At 40.9% G+C, this 21,696-nt stretch overlaps 1 protein-coding gene and 1 long non-coding RNA gene across 2 annotated transcripts; one reads left to right on the forward strand and one right to left on the reverse strand.

Moving 5' to 3' along the window:
- Positions 1-5,250: 5,250 nt before the first annotated feature.
- LOC145550620 (uncharacterized) lies at positions 5,251-6,779 on the forward strand. Its single transcript, XR_014086492.1, has 2 exons — positions 5,251-5,829; positions 6,334-6,779. It is a non-coding gene; the product is annotated as an uncharacterized LOC145550620 (long non-coding RNA).
- A 7,124-nt stretch (positions 6,780-13,903) lies between these two features.
- Positions 13,904-20,949, reverse strand: LOC145550619 (uncharacterized). The gene is made up of 3 exons (XM_081604469.1): positions 20,818-20,949; positions 16,191-16,269; positions 13,904-14,550 (listed from the first exon to the last, which is right to left on the reverse strand). Exon 3 carries the CDS (start codon positions 14,390-14,392, stop codon positions 13,904-13,906), a length of 489 nt encoding a protein of 162 aa, XP_081460595.1. The 5' UTR covers positions 14,393-14,550; positions 16,191-16,269; positions 20,818-20,949.
- Positions 20,950-21,696: the final 747 nt, after the last annotated feature.

The raw sequence follows: 21,696 nt of genomic DNA on the forward strand, positions 1-21,696 counted from the left end.
TGGCTTTCCATTGACACCGCGGCCTTTCTGATGGAATTACTCCTCGGGGGAACCCATGCTACCGAGCGGCACCACTCAAGATCCTGGCCGCTATCGTCGAGGGCATTCTGGCCGTATCCATCCTCATTTACCTAGCCTACCAAGCCCTATCCATCAAAGGCAAGGGTAAACGCCGCTGGCTTCGTAAGTGGGCCGCCCTAACCCTCTGGGCAACAGGATGGGGAGTTTTTGTGCTTTGTATTGGTTAGGGAAGTCGTCCCACTGCCCATTGCCGTATGGCTCATGACCCACGGAGCCATATTCCACGATCCAACCCCGATGGCTACTCCTGGGTCCCCGGAATATGAAGATCCTCCCCCTATCATTAATTCCCTTGGCTCGCGGCTCAACGAGGCACATCAGTGTAGTACCAGCCTTGATCCCTGCTCCTGCTTATGCGCACTTAGCTTCTTTTTATCCATTTATGTTTGTTGATCGATCGATACCTACTAATCATGAGAATTACTGAGTTGCTGTTTCTCCTAGGCTCCAACTTGCTGTGTGGGATGCGGAGCATCCGTAGAATCCTTGGGATTCATGTGGGTAGCATCGTCTACCCGATGGTGTAACGCTTGCGTGCACCTTGATAACGTTACGGCGATCCTCTGCCTCAACGAGCAACGGGACCTGCCGTACGTCTCGGCCTCTGCATCTCGATCCCTGGAACAAGTACACAAAGTCGTGTGGACCTCTGCGTTGAACCAAGACGACGATACTCTCCGCACATCGTACTTGGGGAACGACCGGATACTACCCATAGTCCAAAGCTATGGGAGAATCAGATCACTCGTCAGTGCCTACCCACGCTGCACCTTTGGATGGCCGAGTGTTGGCGGTGGGTAAACCCCGTCCATCTGTTTGTCCGGCGTCTCCTGACACGTACATCGACGTCGGGTGCCAAACCAGCATTGCAACTCACGTACAGAGTACCCAAACTGAGCCTCTCAGTTCATCTCAGCAAGCATGCCAGACCGATGATATACCTGTCCCATCACCCCAAGGCCAAAGTAGCAACGTCAGCTCCTCTGTCGCCTGCATCTGCCAGGCACAGTCTCCTTCGTTTGCTGTTGACTTCGAGAACCTGCTGAAGGAACTCGAGGAAAGTTGCAGTTTTCCAGCGGCTCCGCCACAGGATTTGGCGGCCGAAGTGCTTTCTCCAACCTCACCACCTCAGTTGGAGCGTCAGGACCCCTTTGGGCCGTCTGGGTCTACTGTGGACATGGGACTAGACCCCGACATCTGGTCTTCTCCACCTTCCCACCTGACGGAATACGAGATCGTGGACACATGGACGCCTTCGTCTTCTCCTGTGACCTGCTACGAAAGAGACATTTTAACTCTCCATGGTGGTGATGAACTGGACTTTTGGTAGTTGGAACTTATGTTTTCTGCGAAGCCCCGTCCGATCTCACGGAGGGGGTGTCGAGGAATCTGGTATGGGTGTGAGATCTGTCCAGGTATACGCAGAAAAATGGAATAAAGGCCTGGGAAATAACAGTATAACCCTGATTAATGAGATTAATGATTAAAAGATGATTATAAATGTTAAGTGATTATAAGATGATGATACTCATGCCAATGAAGCAATGTGTAATAATATACAGGCCAGTGAAGAAATGTTTGTAATGAATGATCAAAACATGTATTCTGTACCTTTAATCAAGTGAATATTATAATGATGTATGCTCTGTATTCTTAAATCCATTGATTCTACTACATTATGAAAGGCTAAAGGTTGTACTTTTGAGTTAACCAACAAATAACATGTATTATTAAAGATCATAAGAGTACTTTTCACTGAGCAGAAGGCTAGGGACAGAAGGGTGAGTCATCTAAATGGGGAAGGAAACAAGGGTGCGGCAGAATTGGAAACAGATGGTCAACGGAAAAAACGGGAACTGCCCCGATGAAGCGAGAGGCAGGGATGAGTCATTGGAAAACTTGAGAAAGAGCCCGGTACTTTCCACAGGCAGCCCTGCCCTTCATGACATCAGGTAATGACATAATGCGATGGGCAGGTTCCATGGAAACACAAGTGCATAAATACCGATGCACGAGTCAGAACGAGCGTTCTTCGTTCGCAGCGCAGAAAGGGAGTCAGCAGAGGAAGCTGCCTAAAGATCTGCGGAGGTTCACACCGAGGGACCGAGGGTAACTACTCCATGATTTCACGCTGCCTAAAAGGGACGCGTTCCACACGCCAACACCCCTGGTTCCAGACCCGACCGAATCCTCCGCCTCTACTCAACGCTCTCAACTCCGGTGCAGCTGACTTGGAAAAGAGACGGAGGTCTTTCAAAGGCAAAGAGTCTGCACGTTCAATGGAAAGCGTGAGCCTTCTCTCCGCTTCTCTTCAGTAAAGAGGATTTTGCTCCGGCTGGACAAAGACTCTGACCAAGGACCGCAAAAGATTACAGCTGCCGAGATCAAAGACCATCGGGTATGAGGTGATCAGCTTCTCCCAAAGCCTCGCTCAGTGAATTTAGTGAAACAGGTTAGGAATGAGAATAAGGAAAGGAGGTGATTAATCCTAGTTGATTTCATTATATTTTTGCTTCTTTTATAACTCTTGGAAATTAATTTGTTGTTATATGCCCCTGCTAAAGCTTGCTTAATAAAATTATAATTCTAAAGATTCTAATGAGAATTGTGAACAGTGAGTTTAATTGTGTCAGTCTCGATTATTGTTGGTTCTCCTAAATATAGTAAAACAATATACATGATGCTAGAGACAGGGTGGCTTTGTGTTTTCCTCTGGTGAGTGTTAAAATAATGACCTTGGGACTTAACTCTAAGTCACTAAATTTAATCTAGCCGTTAACAAGTGCCGTTATTTTAGGAAAGGAGCTACCGTTAACAGGAGTGGTTGTAGGGGTTATGTCGTTGTGAGGGCTACTCAGCGGATTGCCCCTCAACTGTAAAAGGTCATAACTTCTGGATTGAAGGTAGTCAGAGCTAGACGAGTCCTTTCCGACCCCAGTTTAAACAGATAATTCTCCACAAACTATCGCTAAGGTAAGACCCGAGTTTCTGGGGGTTTTCCGGACCTGTTAGACAGAGAACTGGGCAGTAGTGAGTCCTAAGAGTTGTGAGGAGTGGGCGGGACTTACTATTGGTAGTAACAGACAATAGTCAGAGTGTGAGAAATGTTAACATATTACATTAAAACCAACAAAAAAAAATTTGGTAGGTCATGTGAGTGGTGCCAATATTGTCATAATGTGAAGTACCAGGACGCGAAGGCAAGCAACAACTACAGACACCAAACTCAGTTTAACAGACTTATTGAACAATAATGGGGGGGGGGGGGGGGGGGGGGGTGGAGAGGTGTAGACCAGCAGCAGCAGGGAGGAACCAGGCCAGAGGAGGAACTGAGAAATGGGTGAGTGGTTAGACAGAGGAATAATGACAGGAGTGATGGTGTGACCTGGTGAAGGCTTACGGTTGGAGGGTTCAGATGAGCGGAGGAGGGTACAGCAGTTGGGGCAGTGAGGGGGTTTCCAGGTGGAGGAGTTCCAGCAGGTAACTCAGGGTGGACAGGCAGCAGCAGGGTGGTGGTTGTGGAGGAATCCAGGGGCTAGGCCTAGCAGAACAGCGAGGATCAGGTGGTCCAGGTGGATCAGACTCTCAGAGAGAGGTCAGAGCTGGTTCTAGGAAGAAGGAAGAGATGGAAGAGGCGTCAGGAACAAGTAAAACACTTGAGACACAGCACTAAGAGTTAGAGTGTACCACTGTAGAAGCGGAACCATCTGGCATCTTCTTCTGGGAAGCCACTCCTATTTAAGGCCCTTGCTGATTGGAGATGATGAGCACAAGCTGGATCCCATCAGCCTGCCACCCTGAGAAAGTAGAGAAAACACTCCCCTGCAGAACCCAACAATATTTTTGTTCAAAAATAATTTTTGTTCTATTATGATTCTATTATCTTAAAATCTGTTTTTAAGATTATAAATGTGTGAGAGTAGTCTAACATCCCAAATCAAGCCATGTGTTTCTTGTCAAGATTTAAAAAATTTTATCAATGAAAATATGAGCTATGAAGTAAAACATTTCCATAGATGTATGATAATGTAAGAGACAACTGGTATAACAGGTGATTAAAAGCAGTGCCTTAACAAATGATGCATGTCTACGCATTAGTGGCTAAAATATTTGACGAGCTAAAGCAGTTTGTTAGTCATTCTAGGGAGCAATGAGGCAGTTTCATCAGAGCCACACAATTTAATAAAATCAGAGTGAAGAATATGGCTATGAATTATAAAAACATATTTTATTTCTCCTGCTCTTTTTTTCTTATTCTTGATGCCATCTTTTTACGGTTCTTTTTAACATTAAATACATTCTACAGAGTTATTCACTAATGCATTACTGATGCGAAACGAACAACAAAAATGTGCTCTTGGTGCTAAAACTTTTCATAAATCAGTTGATAAATTCACGTAAAATAAAGGTCCAGTGGCGTCATGAATTCAAGTAGATATGCCATTCACAAACTTCAGTTTGTAGAAACGTCCATGATCTCTTCTAAAGTAAAGACGGTATGTCGATACGAATTACGGTTTCTCCACATTTTGTCTCCAAGCGACCCAAAGTTTTCGATTTTTCCAAAAGTTAGAGTGCGAGGGCTGCACCGCTAGAGTGTGGGAGAGAGTGGATTTCTGACCCCAAAATAATTTCTAACTCGCCCTCACACCCACAAATATCGCCCGATTGACCTCAAAGTCATTCATGACATTGATACGCATGCCTGCTCTGGTAAAATGTTTTCAAAATTTCCCTAGGGCTTACGGTTTTCTGTCCAAGTACTTCCGACCGATGTGGTGCGACAGGACAAACTCACGCTCAGACCCATGTTTTTCCATATATTTCTGAAAAATGTCAGACCTCAGCGCACATCATCTTTCTCTCATTGCTGTTAATACTGTGAGCGAGGTAGAGATATGAATCGCGAGAATATCAGAGACAACAAATAGCCCTCTCATACGCTTCAAACTGTTTTCGAATACGTGTCACGGTTCCTGGACGGGAAGGAGATGTTCGAAGTGCTTTTTTGGGGACAAACAGGTTGGTTTAAACATAAATTTCCCACACTTTCTGTGTCACACAGCTGCAGGGGATTAAATACCATAGCAACAGAACAGAGAGCATGGCAGAGGAGTTGTTTAGGACTAGAAACATAACTGTAGTTCTATCTATGGGGAAAGACTCAGTTAAAACAGAGGCCTGAGCAGCATGTCAGAACTACAACATGGCAGAAATGTCAGTTAAACAGAAATTACTCTCCCCCTGTCTGTAAGTGACAGCTGAAGTTGGCAGGGGATTAGTTACACAGAGCAGGGTAGGGCACGCCATGTCTGTAGTTCTAACTGTGGCCCACTCTCACTTAAAAGAGAGGCCTGAGCAGCATGTCAGAACTACAACATGGTGAACATAGAGGAGGACTTAGCTGGTATTCACAACTACTTGTGCTTTGAGCATTATATAACTGATTTAACAATATTACTATTACACATTAGTGTGGCCATTAAAAATTAAGTTTACTGAACATTTCAAAATAAAAGCATTGAGCATTATTACATCATGTAATGGGGTATATGTCATGGACTTCCGTTTTAGCACTTCCGCATTTTTTTGCCACAGAATGGTTCCGGTGTGCAGGCAACAGTATGTTAACAATGGCTCCTCAGTTGCTGCAGGACTTATTGATGCTTACAGAATTATTCAGACGTCCTGAAAAGCTCCAACAAAGGATTTAAGCTGGATGTGTCAAACTTCACAATAACTTTGAAGGTAAGTTAATAAATTGTTTGTATTCACCATAATGCCTCATATGTCTGACGTAGCTAACAGGGACAAGCTTACAAAGATGCTTTGTAAGCGTTAAGTGTTTTGATTATCTGTGCAGTGTGCAATTTACATATCTATGCTATATAAGCATATATAGATCTGTCTATATTGTGCCCAACCTATCAGTCGAAGCTGAAGTTAGCTTTCGAATGTAGCATCTAATTCGGAAAATAGCTAAAGGGCGATTACTCTTAATTTTTCAGTATCTTGAGCTTTTTTAATGTGTTGTACTTTAAAAACTACAACACATAGACATTTCAAACCTAACTAGATTATTCTGTACTAACAGCAGAATAAAAAAAACATTTGTGAAACCTTCTAATTGATTTGTGAAATTTGTAAAATGTCATTAATAGATTCCAGAACGCATTACATCTGAATTATTAAATTGGCATTATTTGTTATTTTGACTTTCCGTTTTCTTTCTCTTTTTTATTTTTATTGTAGTTGGAGTTGGACAGGAGATCAGTTTGGTGGCTTCCTGGAGGGAGAGATTGGCTGAGCTAATGTTGCCAACAACTTTTCTCCTGCTATTAACTTTTTTGCTTTTCTTTATATAGAAAGCATTATCAGTTGCTCTTTTTCCATTTTGTGTACAATATTTGCTCTATTTTTTATTTTTACCTTAATGCTTTCCTGGTCAGTTGAGGTGGAAATGTACATCCTCTTGATTATTGACAAATGTCAGAACCACATGGACTGAGCTGGTTACATCAGATAAATCTGAATCTTTATTTCTCATTAAAACGACTTATTGTAATTTTAAGACATTGTTATAAAATTGCATCTTTATTCTGCTGTAACAATGACTGTATTCTTGCAATTAAAAATTCTTGTAGCCTGGCCACAACTCACAGAACAGATGGTTGAAATAAAGGCACTTTTTGAAAATATTTTCTGTGATTTTATTATAGAAATTGAGGGCAGGAGGAATCAATTAAAATCAAATCTGGTATAAAAAAAATCTTGTAAGTCATATCATCCAGCCTTATTCAGCATATTAAATTATATGACCAACTACATATTACTTACAACATCTAACTTGAATTCCTGATCTACATGCAAATACTTGATATAACGTAAACACCGAGAAATGGGAGAAAAAAGGTTTGTGAAATGTAGAGTATTACAAATGAGATTCATTTTTATTGTAGGTACAAACAGGATAGCGAAATGAACAGTGAATATTTAATATACTTCCTAGCAGCTAATCAGACATCAGACTTGTTTGACTTTACTGGTGATGAAATCTCATCACTCTGGAGGAGAGGAAGACCGGCTCAGCCCCGTCCAGGATGACTGCAGTGTCAGGGTAGCCAACAAAGTCTGCAGGTAGATTTTTGCATATCTGGTGCTCCGGTTTCAAGATCATAGTTTAACCAAGTACTGTAAATAAAAAGTTAGTCCACGTTGTGATGATCCGGCAGACCAAGGACTGATGGACGCTGTCAGCTGGTCCAGGGGCTTGGATCCAATGGAAAGGTAATCGGCACAACGATCATGGCTCAGAAACACATCACGAGGTGTTGCGATGCAAACCTGAAAAAAAAACAAAAAAAACAAAACAAAAAAAACTAATAAGCATCTATATTTATCTGCACAACGTAATCAAAACTAATAAATCCTCAGCTCTTATTGAGAGTTTTGCTTGAAAATAAATTGACAATATCTCAGGAAATTAAATGTTTCAGTGAAATAGTTCCTCTATCACAAAGAAACTGCAAAAAATGTTTCAGAAGTGTAACAACACCGAAGTTGCTGAGTAAGAGTGAACTGAAAAACTACTTAGAAAATGCATGTTAAAATCTGTATACTCTTGAAAGTGTGCAGCTGAAATTAATTTAAACTACTAGCAGGCAAAGCACAGTGTTCGCCTAATATTTGTACCAATAATTTGTAGTAATACAAAAAATTATGCATATAAGAGGCATTCGTTTATAAAAGGCAAACCTAAATTTACCATTTTAAAAACAAAAAGCAGCGGGAGGATGTAACTTCATAGTCTCATTTTCTAAGCAGAATCTCAGAAGGGAAAAAAAGTAGAAATTACGTTGTGTAATGCAAGAACAGATTATAGCAGCCAAGTCGAAAAATTCACTCTAACATGGATTATAATTAAAAAACAGCAAAGGTAGATGTCATATTTTCGGGATTCGGAAAATACGTGATTTGTGCCATTTGTTCTGTGGGTTTTTTATGTGGATCGGTGACACTTAAATGACTGTAAAGCGAAGGTTATGGGCCTTAATCTGACTGACTACCTGTGTGGTTTGGATCGGGCTGAAGCGTTGCTGCTCTCAGCTGTTCTTAAATTACCGTGCTCGGTATCGGAGGGGCGCTCCGACTGCATGTTAAATGTATTGTATATAATTGTCATATAAACAAAAGCTAAGGAGTTGCCTAAAAATAATTTCATACTCTGTATAACACAAACGCATCCACACCCGTATTGACTTAGACCTACCTTGTGCCGAATCGCTGCCGCTGTTCTCAGCCTGTTCCCGTAGCAGTGGATTTTCTCCCGCATTATTTTCCTCCAAAAAATTATTCCACTGAACGAAGCACGTAGAGCTCGCTTTTAACCTCCGTCTTCCCATTTCTGACGCTGGATCTTCAATATCCTCAAACTTTGAAATAGCAGGCAGCTACAACCCGTGTGTTAGCTGTAGTGGCTAAGTTTTGGCTACAGTCCGCTGTTGCCTTGATATCAGCAGGAAAATGAAAAAAACTAAGCACTGGATGGTACTGGATAATTACTGGACACAATGACACACCAAAAAACTCGATTGTTGTACCAGTAACTCACAGATATTTTAAGTTTTGCCTCTTTTTCATGGTACAGACCTTGCAGCTTTGGCTAAAAACAATAGGAGCAAGCAGGACCCGGAACCAATCTATGTGGCATAAATTCAAATGGAAATAAGTCACCACCTCTTGTGGCATATACCCCATTGCTGTTTTGGCCATTACATAACTGGTTTAACGAAACCACAGTTGCACATGGCATTTAGTGCTGCCATTTCAAATGACGCTTACTACAAATTTCAAAATAAAAGCCTCAATAATCCTCTCAGGTAAGTGCACCGCTGTAGGGGATGCAAATGTTTTAGCTTTTATTATCTTTTTCCCTCGAGTTGGTTATAATATTAGATTAGAATATATAATATTAAAACGTTTTCAAAATTTTGCTAGGGCTTATGGTTTTTAGTCAGGGTCCTTGAGACCGACGCTGGGTGTCTCACAAGTATAGAAACTCTGTCTCCAGCATACTGTCTGACAGAGAGAGCCAGCCCAGGTCCAGATAATTAATTACCATAGCAACGGTAATTGCTATGGTTGAGTAGTCTCACAAACAGGCGCAGAGACAGGTCTCACAATGCATTGTGGGAAGAATAAATATTTCCTGTGACTATTCATATTTTGCTTACATAAGATTATTATTTCTCAGAATTTTTGAGTTTGAATTAAAATCCTTAGTATGAAGGTTGACAAATTTTGAGAAATAAACAATTAGGGACTGTCTTTATTTTTTTTAAATTTCGAACCATGGGTGAGAACCACATGTGCGAAGCTTAGAGTCGTGAGTCTCGGACTGAATTTCATTGAGCATTGGGGTCAGCTATTGTACTGTTGCAGTGAACCAGAGCAGCCATAGAAGTATAATGATGGATCTGGCAAGAGCTTTAGTCATTGCAAATTGGTGATGAGCTGTATAAAGCTTGTTAGTATTACATGTGTGTGCTCCTAATACATTTCAGGAGCGAGGAGCAGAGGTACAGCAGATTGGCGAGGTCGCCAGTCTGTTGCAGGGCAACACAGAGACACACAGGACAAACAACCACACACACTCTCACACCTAGGGACAATTTAGAGAGGCCAATTAACCTGACAGTCATGTTTTTGGACTGTGGGAGGAAACCGGAGTACCCGGAGAAAACCCACGCATGCACAGGGAGAGCATGCAAACTCCATGCAGAAAGACCCCAGGCCGGGAATTGAACCCAGAACCTTCTTGCTGCAAGGCAACAGCTCTACCAACTGCGCCACTGTGCAGCCCGCACAACATGCCATACATTCAAATATTGTATTCCACCATGATTATTCAAATATGCTGAACCATATTGTCCATATACATGCCGGTTTAATGGCTGTATGCCTAAAATTTAAATACATGGGAATGGGATTACTATTCAGCGAGTTATTATTGATTAAATACTTGATACTTGATTGCGCCTGTAAAACAGAATACACTGAGACCAGGTGTTCACCCTTCCAAGATGGCCGCTCTAAATCTGACCAGCTACAATAGGTGAGAGCGGTCCATGAGGTGTCTTATATTATATCTGTGGTGGGGTACTTTATAGTACAAACAACAGTTTGAAAATATCTTTATAAATGAATGTAGTATTTTTCCACCACAACAGACTGCAGAATAATTCTGTTATCTATCTATCTATCTATCTATCTATCTATCTATCTATCTATCTATCTATCTATCTATCTATCTATCTATCTATCTATCTATCTATCTATCTATCTGCCAACGATCTAAGATTGTCATAAGGGGAATAGGGGCAAAAAACTGTGTAGTGTGAACTACTGCAGTAGGTAGTCGGATGTGCCCATCTTCTCTATTTATTTCACTGAAAGAGTCAGAAAAACTGATGGAGTTGACATCTGACGGAGTTGAGAAAAAAACAAACTACCTCAATTTATATGATGTTATTCTGAAGGAGACCATGTTGTAGCTCATCAGGTCCATGAAATCTTTACAATATACCAAAATTAAGCTTTTATTTCACAAAATTTAATCAAAGTTTTGTAAATAGTCAGTTATGGAGTTGACACATCATGGTTGTGACAAACAACTTAGGAATAAAAAGAAGAAAAAAACTAAAGAATAACATAAGCTAACCAGAGCTAACTAGCCCTCTTACTAAATGAAGAGAAAGGAAGAGGTCATGGGGTCCTCATAATTTCTGGTGCCCCCCAATAATGCCTGATTTTTTTTTTTTTACATTATTTTCATTTCTGACGGTGTTGACAAAAACTAGGGACAAATTTCAATGGAGTTGGAAAATATATAAAAATGATATTTAATTCAATTTATTGATACTTTTATAATTATTTATATGACTACTTATACTTAATTGTTATAATATATAATTTTAGTATTTCTTTAATTGTTTTAAACTATTATAATGTATTGAGTTCTGCTCCTGGACAAGGGCTTTTACAGGCATCATCCACAGACTACAATGTTTAAAATAAAATTAAAAAAACTCAGCAAACACCTGGAAAATATACATTGTTGTGCTCACATGACCCAGGTTAGTTTAGTGAGATATTTGAAAAAATTAGATTTTGTATATATTTTATTCAAATTTTGTGCTTTATCCATAGGACCTGTTTTTTCCATATTCTCAAGAATCACTGATTATATATATATATACTAGTTTTACTATTTTTTAGCTTGTCTACTTTTCTGTATGCCTTCTACTTCTGTTGATTTTACTATCTTTAAGCTTACCTACTCTTTTGTATGCATTCTACTTCTATTTTATTCTTTTTCCTATGTTGCTATGTTTCACTGTTCCAACTGTTTCAACTATTTTTTGATTTGTACTGATTTCTGCTTCTGCTAAATTTTTGCTTTTTGATTTGTTTCGCTGTTCAAATGTTTAAACTATTTCTAATTTTTTCTGCTTTCTTTGACTACTTATGGTTTTCTCTACTTTTTCTAGCATTTCTGCAGCAGACATTCTGCAAATATGCATTCTCACGGCTGTTTCGCTAGGAACAGCTATTTTTTTAGTTTTTATTCTGTCATCCGTACGTTTTTCGTCATTTAGACAGACAGACAGACAGACAGACAGACAGACAGACAGATAGATAGATAGATAGATAGATAGATAGATAGATAGATAGATAGATAGATAGATAGATAGATAGATAGATAGATAGATAGATAGATAGATAGATAGAAATACTTTATTCATTCCAGACAGGAAGTTACTGTGCAGTTGCAGCATACACATACACACAGATCAAGTTACCAATATAAAATAAAATAAAATATAAAAATGTTATGAAATGTAGAATGTAAGAAGTAAGATTCTGTACAATATGAACAGTGAATATTAATAATATGTACAATAGTACTTTGTGAACAATCTGTACAAGACAAATCTGTACAATGGTGACTTAACGTTTATTATACAAAGTGATGGCCTGTGGCAGGAAAGATTTCCTGTATCTGTCCCTACGACAACGGAGCTGAAGCAGTCTGTGCGAGAAAGTGCTCCGCTGTCTGTCCACTGTGTGGTGGAGAGGGTGCAGCTTGTTGACCATGATAGACAACAGCTTCTTCATTGTCCTCCTCTCCACCACATTTTCCAGGGTCTCCAGTTTCAGTCCAATTACAGAGCCAGCTTTCCTGATGACCCTGTTCAGTCTGTTAGAGTCACTGGTTCTGATGCTGCTACCCCAACACACAACAGCAAAGAAAATGGCACCAGCAACAACCCTGTGGTAGAATATCTCCAACATCTTGCTGCACACATTAAATGATCTCAGCTTCCTCAGGAAATAGAGTCTGCTCATCCCCTTCTTGTACACAGTGTTGGATGTCCAGTCTAGTCTGTTGCCGATCACCACTCCCAGATATTTGTAGTCCTCTACCTCCTCCACCACCTCCCCCTTAATCTTCAGTGGCTGTGAAGGCGTCTTCATCCTCCTGAAGTCGATCACCATCTCTCTGGTCTTCCTAATGTTGAGCCTCAGGTGATTCTGTTCAGACCACTCCACAAAGCCGCCCACCAGTGTCCTGTACTCCCCCGCCTCTCCATCTCTCACACACCCAACAATCGCTGAGTCATCAGAAAACCTCTGTAGATGACATGACTCAGAGTTGTACTGAAAATCAGTGGTGTACAACGTAAAGAGAAAAGGAGAGAGCACAGTTCCCTGTGGAGCTCCTACGTCACTGACCACCACACCAGACACGACACTGCCCAGACGGACAAACTGTGGCCTGCCCGTCAGGTAGTCAGTAACCCAGGAGATTGCAGAGTGGCCGACACCCATCCCCCACAGCTTCTCACCCAATAGCAGGGGCTGGATGGTATTGAAGGCACTCGAGAAATCAAAGAATGTGATTTTCACCGTGTCTCCTCCACCATCCAGGTGCATATGAGCTCGTTGCAGCAGGAAGATGACAGCATCATCAACTCCTAAGTGGGGCTGGTAGGCAAATTGTAGGGAGTCCAGAAACGTCATCACCCGGGGCCTTAGCTGGGAAAGGACCAGTCTCTCCATAACCTTCATCACATGGGATGTGAGAGCGACTGGTCTGTAATCCTCTAGGTCGGATGGTCTCGCCTTCTTGGGCACAGGAACTATGTGTGACGTCTTCCACAGCAACGGGACTCTCTCCAGACTCAAGCTCAGGTTGTACAGATGTACCAGTACAGGAGACAGCTGGCTGGCGCAGGTCCTCAAGACCCTTGGTGTGATGCCGTCCGGGCCTGCCGCCTTCCCCTGGTGAAGTCTTTCAAGCTGCCTCTTAAACTGGCCTGCGGTCACCGTTAGCTGAGGGTTGGAGATATTGTCTGTAGTGGAGGAAGGGGAGGAGGTGAGGGAGTGGGAGGAGGGAGGGGGCAGGCAGATAGGGGGTGTCGTGCAGGAGAAAGCATGAAGGTGTGTGGAGCGGCTTGAGACGGTGTGGATGTGTGGGGAGATGGAGGTGACAGGGGAGTAGCAGGGGGTGAGCTAAACCTGTTGAAAAACTGGTTAAACTGGTTTGCCCTGTCCAGATTCCCTGCTGTCTGTGTGTCCTTCCCCTTCAACCCAGTAATGTGTTTTAAACCAATCCACACATCTCTCACACAGTTCTGCTCAAGTTTGGACTCAAGCTTCCTACAGGACAACCAAGGTTTGTTGTTAGAGAAGCAGCGTATGGTCGGAGTACGCGTGACAGTGTCCTCACAGAACCTGATGTAGTCTGTGATGCAGTTGGTCATGGTGTCGATGTCCTCCCATGAGGCTCACAGAGTACCTCCCAGTCTGTCAACCCAAAGCAGTCCTGCAGTGCCTCAGCAGCCTCCGGCGACCACCTCCTCACCGTCTTGGTGCGCACGGGCTGCCTCCTCAGAAGAGGGACATACCTGGGAGACAATCTGGCCAAGTTGTGGTCTGACCGTCCAAGGGGGGAAAGGGCTGTGGCGCTGCATGCGTCCTTAGCATTAGCATACAGGAGATCCAGTGTTTTGTTATCCCTGGTGGGACAGTCCACATACTGCTGGAAGTTGTTAAGAGTTTTGAAGTCACCAGTGATGACCATAAAAGCGTCCGGGTGTTGAGTTTGGAGTTTTGCCGCGGTCGAGGTGATGACGTCACAAGCCGCCGCTGCATCAGCTGATGGGGGAATGTAAACCTCGACCATTATGACGGACGTAAACTCCCTCGGCAGATAATACGGACGTAGTCCCACAGCCAGAAGTTCCATGTCCGGGGTACAGATCTTCTCCTTCACGTTGACATGGCCGGGATTGCACCACCTCTGACTCACATAAAGAGCAATCCCGCCACCCTTCTTCTTCCGACTCTTGGAGAAGTCTCTGTCCTCCCGCACCAGGGAATATCCAGGAATCTTCACATTGTTATCTGGAACGAGCGCGTGTAGTGTTGAGAAAAATTATTATTTTGAGTGTTTAACACAGTTTAAACATTTTAGAACGAATTTCTTAAGTTTGAACAGGTTTGTGTGAGTGATTTAAAACCCGAAGAACTATTGCTGTTTAAAGTACAAAGGAGAATAGAGGATCTGCAAGAGAATTTCGGCTCAGACCCCTGGAGTCTTATCATTAAAGACAGGAGGTCATAAATTAACATATGCAGGAAGGTGGAGGACATTATCACTTGAATTACTCTGAGAAAGGGAACTTCCAAAACTAACATCTGACATGGTGCAAAAACTGAATATAACATAAAATGTTTTAAATCACTAACATTTAATTTGTAAGACATTTTTCTTAGTTATTAATAACATGTTTTGACTAAAAATTCTATTATCTTGTTTTAGAATTAATTTAGTTAATGATGAATGTATTTGAAATTGTATTATTTCTGAATATATTAGAATCACATGAAAATGTTTTGTTTAGTATTAGAAAATACTTAGGTTTATGGTGAGTGAATGTCTTAATTCTTATTTGTTTCTAATTCCTAATTAGAAACAGGAATTGTACTTCATTATTTTCTGTTTATTATCTATTGCTTTTGGTTTGATATCAGGACTAAACTTTGGAGATGCTGAGTGCAGAAGAACAAATTGGGTTTTTGGAGAAGTTTTCATTGAATTAAAAGTACAGAATTAAAGGTTTGTTCCTGGCAGAGCAGAAGAGAAACCAGAATTTCACAGCTACCTGTGAGGTTCCTGCATCTGTTTCTCTTTGCCCAGATGGCTGTAGAGCCACAGGAGGCTGGATAGTGTTAAGAAAATAAATTTAAAATAAGTTAGTTTTAGAATTTATCATGACTTGATTGAAATACCATAATTATAGTTTTAAAATTTATAACATAGTCTGACCTATTGATCTATATTTTACTGTAGTTAAAGCAGATGGTTTGCCAAGATCTCTGATCTGCTCTTTGTCTGTCGGGGAAACAATCAGTAGGAAGTTCTAGCTTTTCACACTGATTTGTGAAAGCCATAAACCACCATGAATTCGGAGAGTCTGCTTCCACCTTATTTAACAAAAGGTGTTTGATCTTGCGAACAAACTGCGGGAATTTTTCTAAATTTAAAAGGGCCAGAGATGTCTTCCAATTGGTCAAGTAGAGATACGCCTTATTTGAATACATTAAAGAGGAAAACACACCTACAGGTATAAAAGTTTGTGCACAAGGGAAACAATTCAGAAAAAAAGCTGATTTATTTTACTTCTGCACCAGCTCTTTCTCCAAGGACGTCCTTGATATTTCTTTGTCTTCTTGTCTCAGGTAACCATGTTTGTATCTGTGTTTCTCCAGTTTCCTGTTCTATCTTATACGTTCTTCTGATTGGATTAAATTCTGTAATTCTGTGACGTCAACACGCATTGTTGTGTTTTGTCCCCACACGTGGCCACGCGAGAGAACCCGGGATCAAAAGGAAGAATCAGAGCCAGATTTTTTTGCTAAATTTAATTGTATAAAAATTCTTCATTAACAAAAACCATATACCAGGCTTTGAACTTCTCACCCCGTTTCAGACATTAATTGCTCTGGAACATCTAAATTAAATTGCAGAATTTCCTCCTTACCATGTATCCTGCCAAAACTTGGAGAAAATCCATCCAGAAGTTGCTGGACATCAGAGAACTGAAGTCTGACATGATCGAACTGTAAACCACAGCAGGGAGAATTAGGATTACAATTTCATTTCTGCTTGCGAACACAGTTGGCATGTGGACGTAGGTCGTTTAGTCCACATGCCAAGAAGTTTGTCACTTTTTTATAATGACAAACCTCTATTGCTACACTTAAAGCTGAACAGTCAGTCCCCACTGTGAAACATAGTGGTGGCACCATCATGCAGTGGGGATGTTTGTCTTCAGCAGTGGTTCCCAAACTTTTTCTCTTGGGCCCCCCCCTATGGGTTACATAAAGCTGTCTGGTTGAACGACGTTTGTTGGGGAGGATTGGGGGGGGGGAGGACTCTTAGAGACTCCCTGTCTCTAAGAATGAGGGGGAGAGGAAATCGACTTTTTTTGGGGAACAAAATGAATGTACGTAGCTGGACATAGACAACATCGATAGCCTACAAGCTACTTGTTAAGGTTAAGGTGATGTATTGATATTAGGTAGTCATCTTTTAGCTAACATTACCTTCATCCAACAGCTTTACTCAACTCAGTCGGTTAGTTTGAGGGAAAAACTGTGAAAAGTTCTTTGCGTTTTGCTGGTTTGCTGCCATGATTCTAACACACCTGTGTAGCTCTGCACAGCAGCAGGTCTCCTTCACTGCCACACAGGTGTAAACCCAGCACAAGCGTCTTAGTGCTGATGTTGCATTTAAAGGCGACTCGGAAAAACAGGTTACCACATGTTAACGGATTAAACAGTTTTAACTGCTGATAAAAGTGACAGAGGACACAGATATGGGAAGTGTGGAAGTTCCTACTGTATCAAATTGACATAGGAATAACAGACGGCTTCCCTCGTCTCCCATGCAATGGCACGGCGCCCCCTTTGGGGGCGCACCCCACAGTTTGGGAACCTCTGGTCTTCAGCATGGACAGGTCACTGGATTGCAACTGATGGAAGATGAATGGAGCTAAATATCAAACATTCCTGACCAAAAGAATATAGCAAGAACAATGCAATGGTTTTGATAAAAACATGTGAATGTGTTAAGAATGGAACAGTCAGTCCAAACTTAAGTCCTTATTTCTAACTTTCCAGCAATCTCTCAGTGAGCATGAATGTCTAAAATGGAAGCAAAACCTTCTTTCACCAGATAGAAACCTCATCAGAATTCGAACCCTGCTTAGAAATTAGTGGGAAAAACCTAAAATATGGAACACCCCGGTTGCAAAACTGTGCATACCCTTAAATGCATAAAATTGTAATAATTTTCAGCAGATTTTCTTCAGATTGAACAGAGGCTTTTACAAAAGTGGATAAATATATGAAAAGTTCCAAATTTCTGGTAGTTTTATCTGTAAACTATCAGCAGTTTGCTTGAAACCTGGAGGTGAAAGAGAATTTTATTATTTTAGCATCACAGTAAGTCTAAGGCAGGGGTGCCCAAACTTTTTGAGAGCAAGATCTACTTTTTTTCTCACCAGCCGCCTGAGATCTACCTCATGACACAAAGACATAAAAATTGCAAATTAAACTCTATTGACTTATTTTATTTTATACATCAGTTATAGCAGAAATAATAAAGTGACAGAAAACCTAATCCAGTTTCTTCCTCAGTGAGATTCTGACACTGGGAGCAACTTACTGGTTTCTCAGTCAGAAGCTAGTTGCAAGATGCCAGCAGGTGTCAGTCAGTCATGGTAGATCTGAAATTTGTTTTGATGACCTCAGTATGAGAAACTACAGACCGATAGGAGGAACCAAAGAGTCCAATAAAGGTAAAGGCAAATCTTCTGAAGTCGGGATAAAAATTAATTTAATTTCACATAATTATCGCGGTAGAATTTGGTACGTTCAGTTTGTCACCTGCAGAGATCGACTCAAAACCTTTCCGCGATCGACCGGTCGATCGCGATCGACGTATTGAGCACCCCTGGTCTAAGGGTTCCTTAAAGCCAACAAAACAATAGAGTACTAAATCAGACAGGAAACCTGCAGATATGACTCAACATGGCTGTGGACAAGTGGTGTCCTCCCAATCTGATTGCAAATATAATCAAGATGCGGATAGACTTGACCAAAGACGATTTTTTTGCTGAAATTCAAATGAAAGATGGTTGAACAAGGTATAAGTTTAAGAATGTGCACACTACGGGTACGGCTATTTTTCATACTTTACTCTCTTGTATATCTATGTGGAATTATGTTGCGTTGAAGTTGGAAAAAGGTTAACGAGTCATCACTGTTTCCCAATTTTGTGCGACAGTTTTGGTTTTGGTTATTTAGTAATCTGTTTGAGTTATGTTTTGTGTAATACGGTCAGTCATTTGCAGGCTGAAAATAAATCCTGTTGCACCACTTAAGAAAATTCAATCAATTTCGATTTTGGGGCAAAAATAAATCAACCTGTTAATTTCTTAACGACGTATCAGTTTTTTTATAGCACAAGACGATAAAAGTACAGCAGGGTTTTTACAAGTTCTCAAATATGTGTTAAGCAATGAAAATGTCTTAAATTGTACTCTGTTAGCTTCCCATTTTGTTCTCTTCCTCGCCATCGCTCTCCTCCAAGAGCCGTGATTGGAGAGCTAGCTGCTGAGACACAGCGGTAATCATGGCAGCACCTTTCCCACTGCAGTCCTCAGAGACAAGAAACTTGATGTCGCAATTGGGGGCAAGAAGGCGCAATACTTTCTGGAGCTTGTCACTGTAACAGATATTTTGAGAGTCAACATAGCTGCATCTTTTAGAGACGCCCATCTTTTAGAGAGCAATAAAAGGAAAGTCACTTATGAAATAAACCACTTTTTTCTGAACATAACATTTTGTAAATGCAGAAAGTCACTATGTTGAGACACATTTTAGGTAGATCTGCAAAGGAGGTGGACTTATATCTCGCTCAGGAATTTATCAGTTTAACATCTGATCCACCAGTTACAGTTTAAGCCAAGTTTACACACACTAAAGTTATGTCTTTTTAATCAAATCGCTGACATGGGCTGCACAGCGGTGCAGTTGGTAGCACTGTTGCCTTGCCGCAAGAACATCCTGTGTTTGATTCCAGGCCTGGGGTCTTTCTGCATGGACTTTATGGTTCTCTCCAAGTACTCCGGCGTCCTCCCGCAGTCCAAAAACATGCCTGTTAGGTTGATTGGTCTCTCTAAATGTCTTTAGGTGCAAGTATTGTTATTTGCCCTGTGTGTCTCTGTGTTGCCCTGGGGTGGACTGGAGACCTGTTCCGGATGACCCTGCCTCTCTCCCATCGACCACTGGAGATAGGCACCAGCACCCCTTGTGAACACACGAGGGCTAAGCGTGTATGAAAATGGATCGATGGATGAAGTCTGAGATATTGTTTCTCTCATATTGTGGAACTTAGCAAATAGAAATGATTTTGGTAATTATAACTGACCCAAAATGAGAGGTTTGATCTGATTTAACATCAGACTGTAAGAAAAAAAAAGATGTATTTTCATTGAACGTTTGTAAGCATCTGGTTTCACTTGTTAAGAATTCTTCACTATCTGATCAAACCAGGGAAGTATCAAAAAATGGCAAAATATTAACTTGAAAAGTGGGTATGTTTGACATATATGTCAACACTGGGTCGGATCAGATGGTCACACACGCACATGCAACAATCCCTCAACTCGTGAAGCTGCCTTATCCCTACACAAGTCAGCTGACGTATGTTTGGGGAAAAAAAAACACTAATGAAGTTTTCTGTTAAAATTTTAACAATTTTCTAAAATATTAGAAAATTGCCATCACTTTTTTTATTTAGTGCACTGCAAGACATATTTACCTTAAGAATCAGTGTTTGTGGAAAAACTTCAGGATTTCAGAATTGTCTGACACAAACTTTAAAATAGAACATTTGACCAACCTTCTCCTCCAACTACAAAATGTACCGACTTAAAAAAAATAATGCTTAAAAACACAAAACCTTTGTTTGTTGACAATTGGCACAAGATTTTTTTTTCAGAGATCGTTGATGAATAAGAGATCGTCACTGATTGGCTGGTATTATCACAAGCATTTTGATTGGTCTAAGCACTGGAAGCATTAGTTATTTAGGTATTTATGACATTAAATAAGCAAAGTGTCTTAATATTTCAGAGTATTTTATGGTGTTTTCTGATGTTACATGATAATTGCTAATAAATTTATGAAATATAAAAATAATTTTCTGTTTCTGATTAATTTGATCAGTTTGATATTTTTTCTGAGCAGAAACATAGCATTGCTCAAAAGAAGGAAACTCTGTCACTGCTAACACCTATTAGTCAGTTGGAAAACAGGAAATCAAATAAATGAAGGGCTACTCGTTTGAAACATAATTTGACTTTTAATTACATAATTTATTGATTAATGAATTCCTATTTTTGGAACAGCTCCATGAGCAACACATCCATACACATCTTTGGGGCCACCTTGTTGGTGACTTCTGTTCTATGATATGCCAAATAACCAGGTAGGAAATTTAAAAAAACTGAAGTTGAAAGACTTTCAAAAGGCCAGGAGAGCTGTTGATCATCACTTTGAGAGGTTAAGATAGATCAAGCATTTCGTCTTGCGTCTTACTTGGGATGTTTTTTGTAGACGGTCCCATCCACTCCCACTGTCGTCTTCAGATGAGGCAGCCCTCGGTTGGCAAGAATACGGTTGCCGATGGTTGCCAAGGCAGCAGCACTGAGACGAGCAGAACGTGAGGAGATGGTCTCAGACAAGTCGAACCACATGGGCGTCAACCAAATCCCACCTCAGACCCAATTCAGTCAGAATCTTTTTGGCATTTTCCAGACCACTGTCCGGCCTGAACTGACGATGCACAAAGAAAAAAAAACAAAGAAGTTAATAGTTAACTTGTCTGGTTAATAAGGACTCTGAATATATATTTTACTCACACTTACTCCTCAATTATAGAGATGAACTTTGTCTCAAAAGTTCCTGGAGTACGCAGGGCCTCAGACGCTTCCCTTTAAACAGCAGCTTCTTCTCAGTCAGCTTCATCAGCACCCGCCGAACAATTTCCCCCAAATACATCCCACTGATCATTTTCTCAAAGCTGCAGGACAACACATCATCAGGACAATGACAGATTACCCAGTTTTTGTGATCTGCTGCCCTCTGATGGTTAAGCATTTTATATTGAAACTTTATGTTTTACATCATTCTCAAACTATGGTATGAGTTGGGATGCCATTAGTGATACTCAGAAGTTTTACTGACTTTTTGGGATTAAAAGTCACTTCTGAGTATTAGTTGCATCAGTCAAAAAATGCATCATGAAGAGAGAAAAAAAAACATATTTAAGACACGCCTGAATATAAATCAGAGGAGCAGTCAAGCTACTAAAAAGTACCACTTGTGGTCTGAAAAATGCAGTACTTTATTTTAAGGATTTATACAAACAGTTGTGATACTGGATGACTGAACCACGAACGAGTAGTAGTGTTCCAT

This window comes from Poecilia reticulata, unplaced genomic scaffold, assembly GCF_904066995.2.
Source record: "Poecilia reticulata unplaced genomic scaffold, P_reticulata-male-v2 Scaffold_116, whole genome shotgun sequence".
Classification (NCBI taxonomy): Eukaryota; Metazoa; Chordata; class Actinopteri; order Cyprinodontiformes; family Poeciliidae; genus Poecilia; species Poecilia reticulata.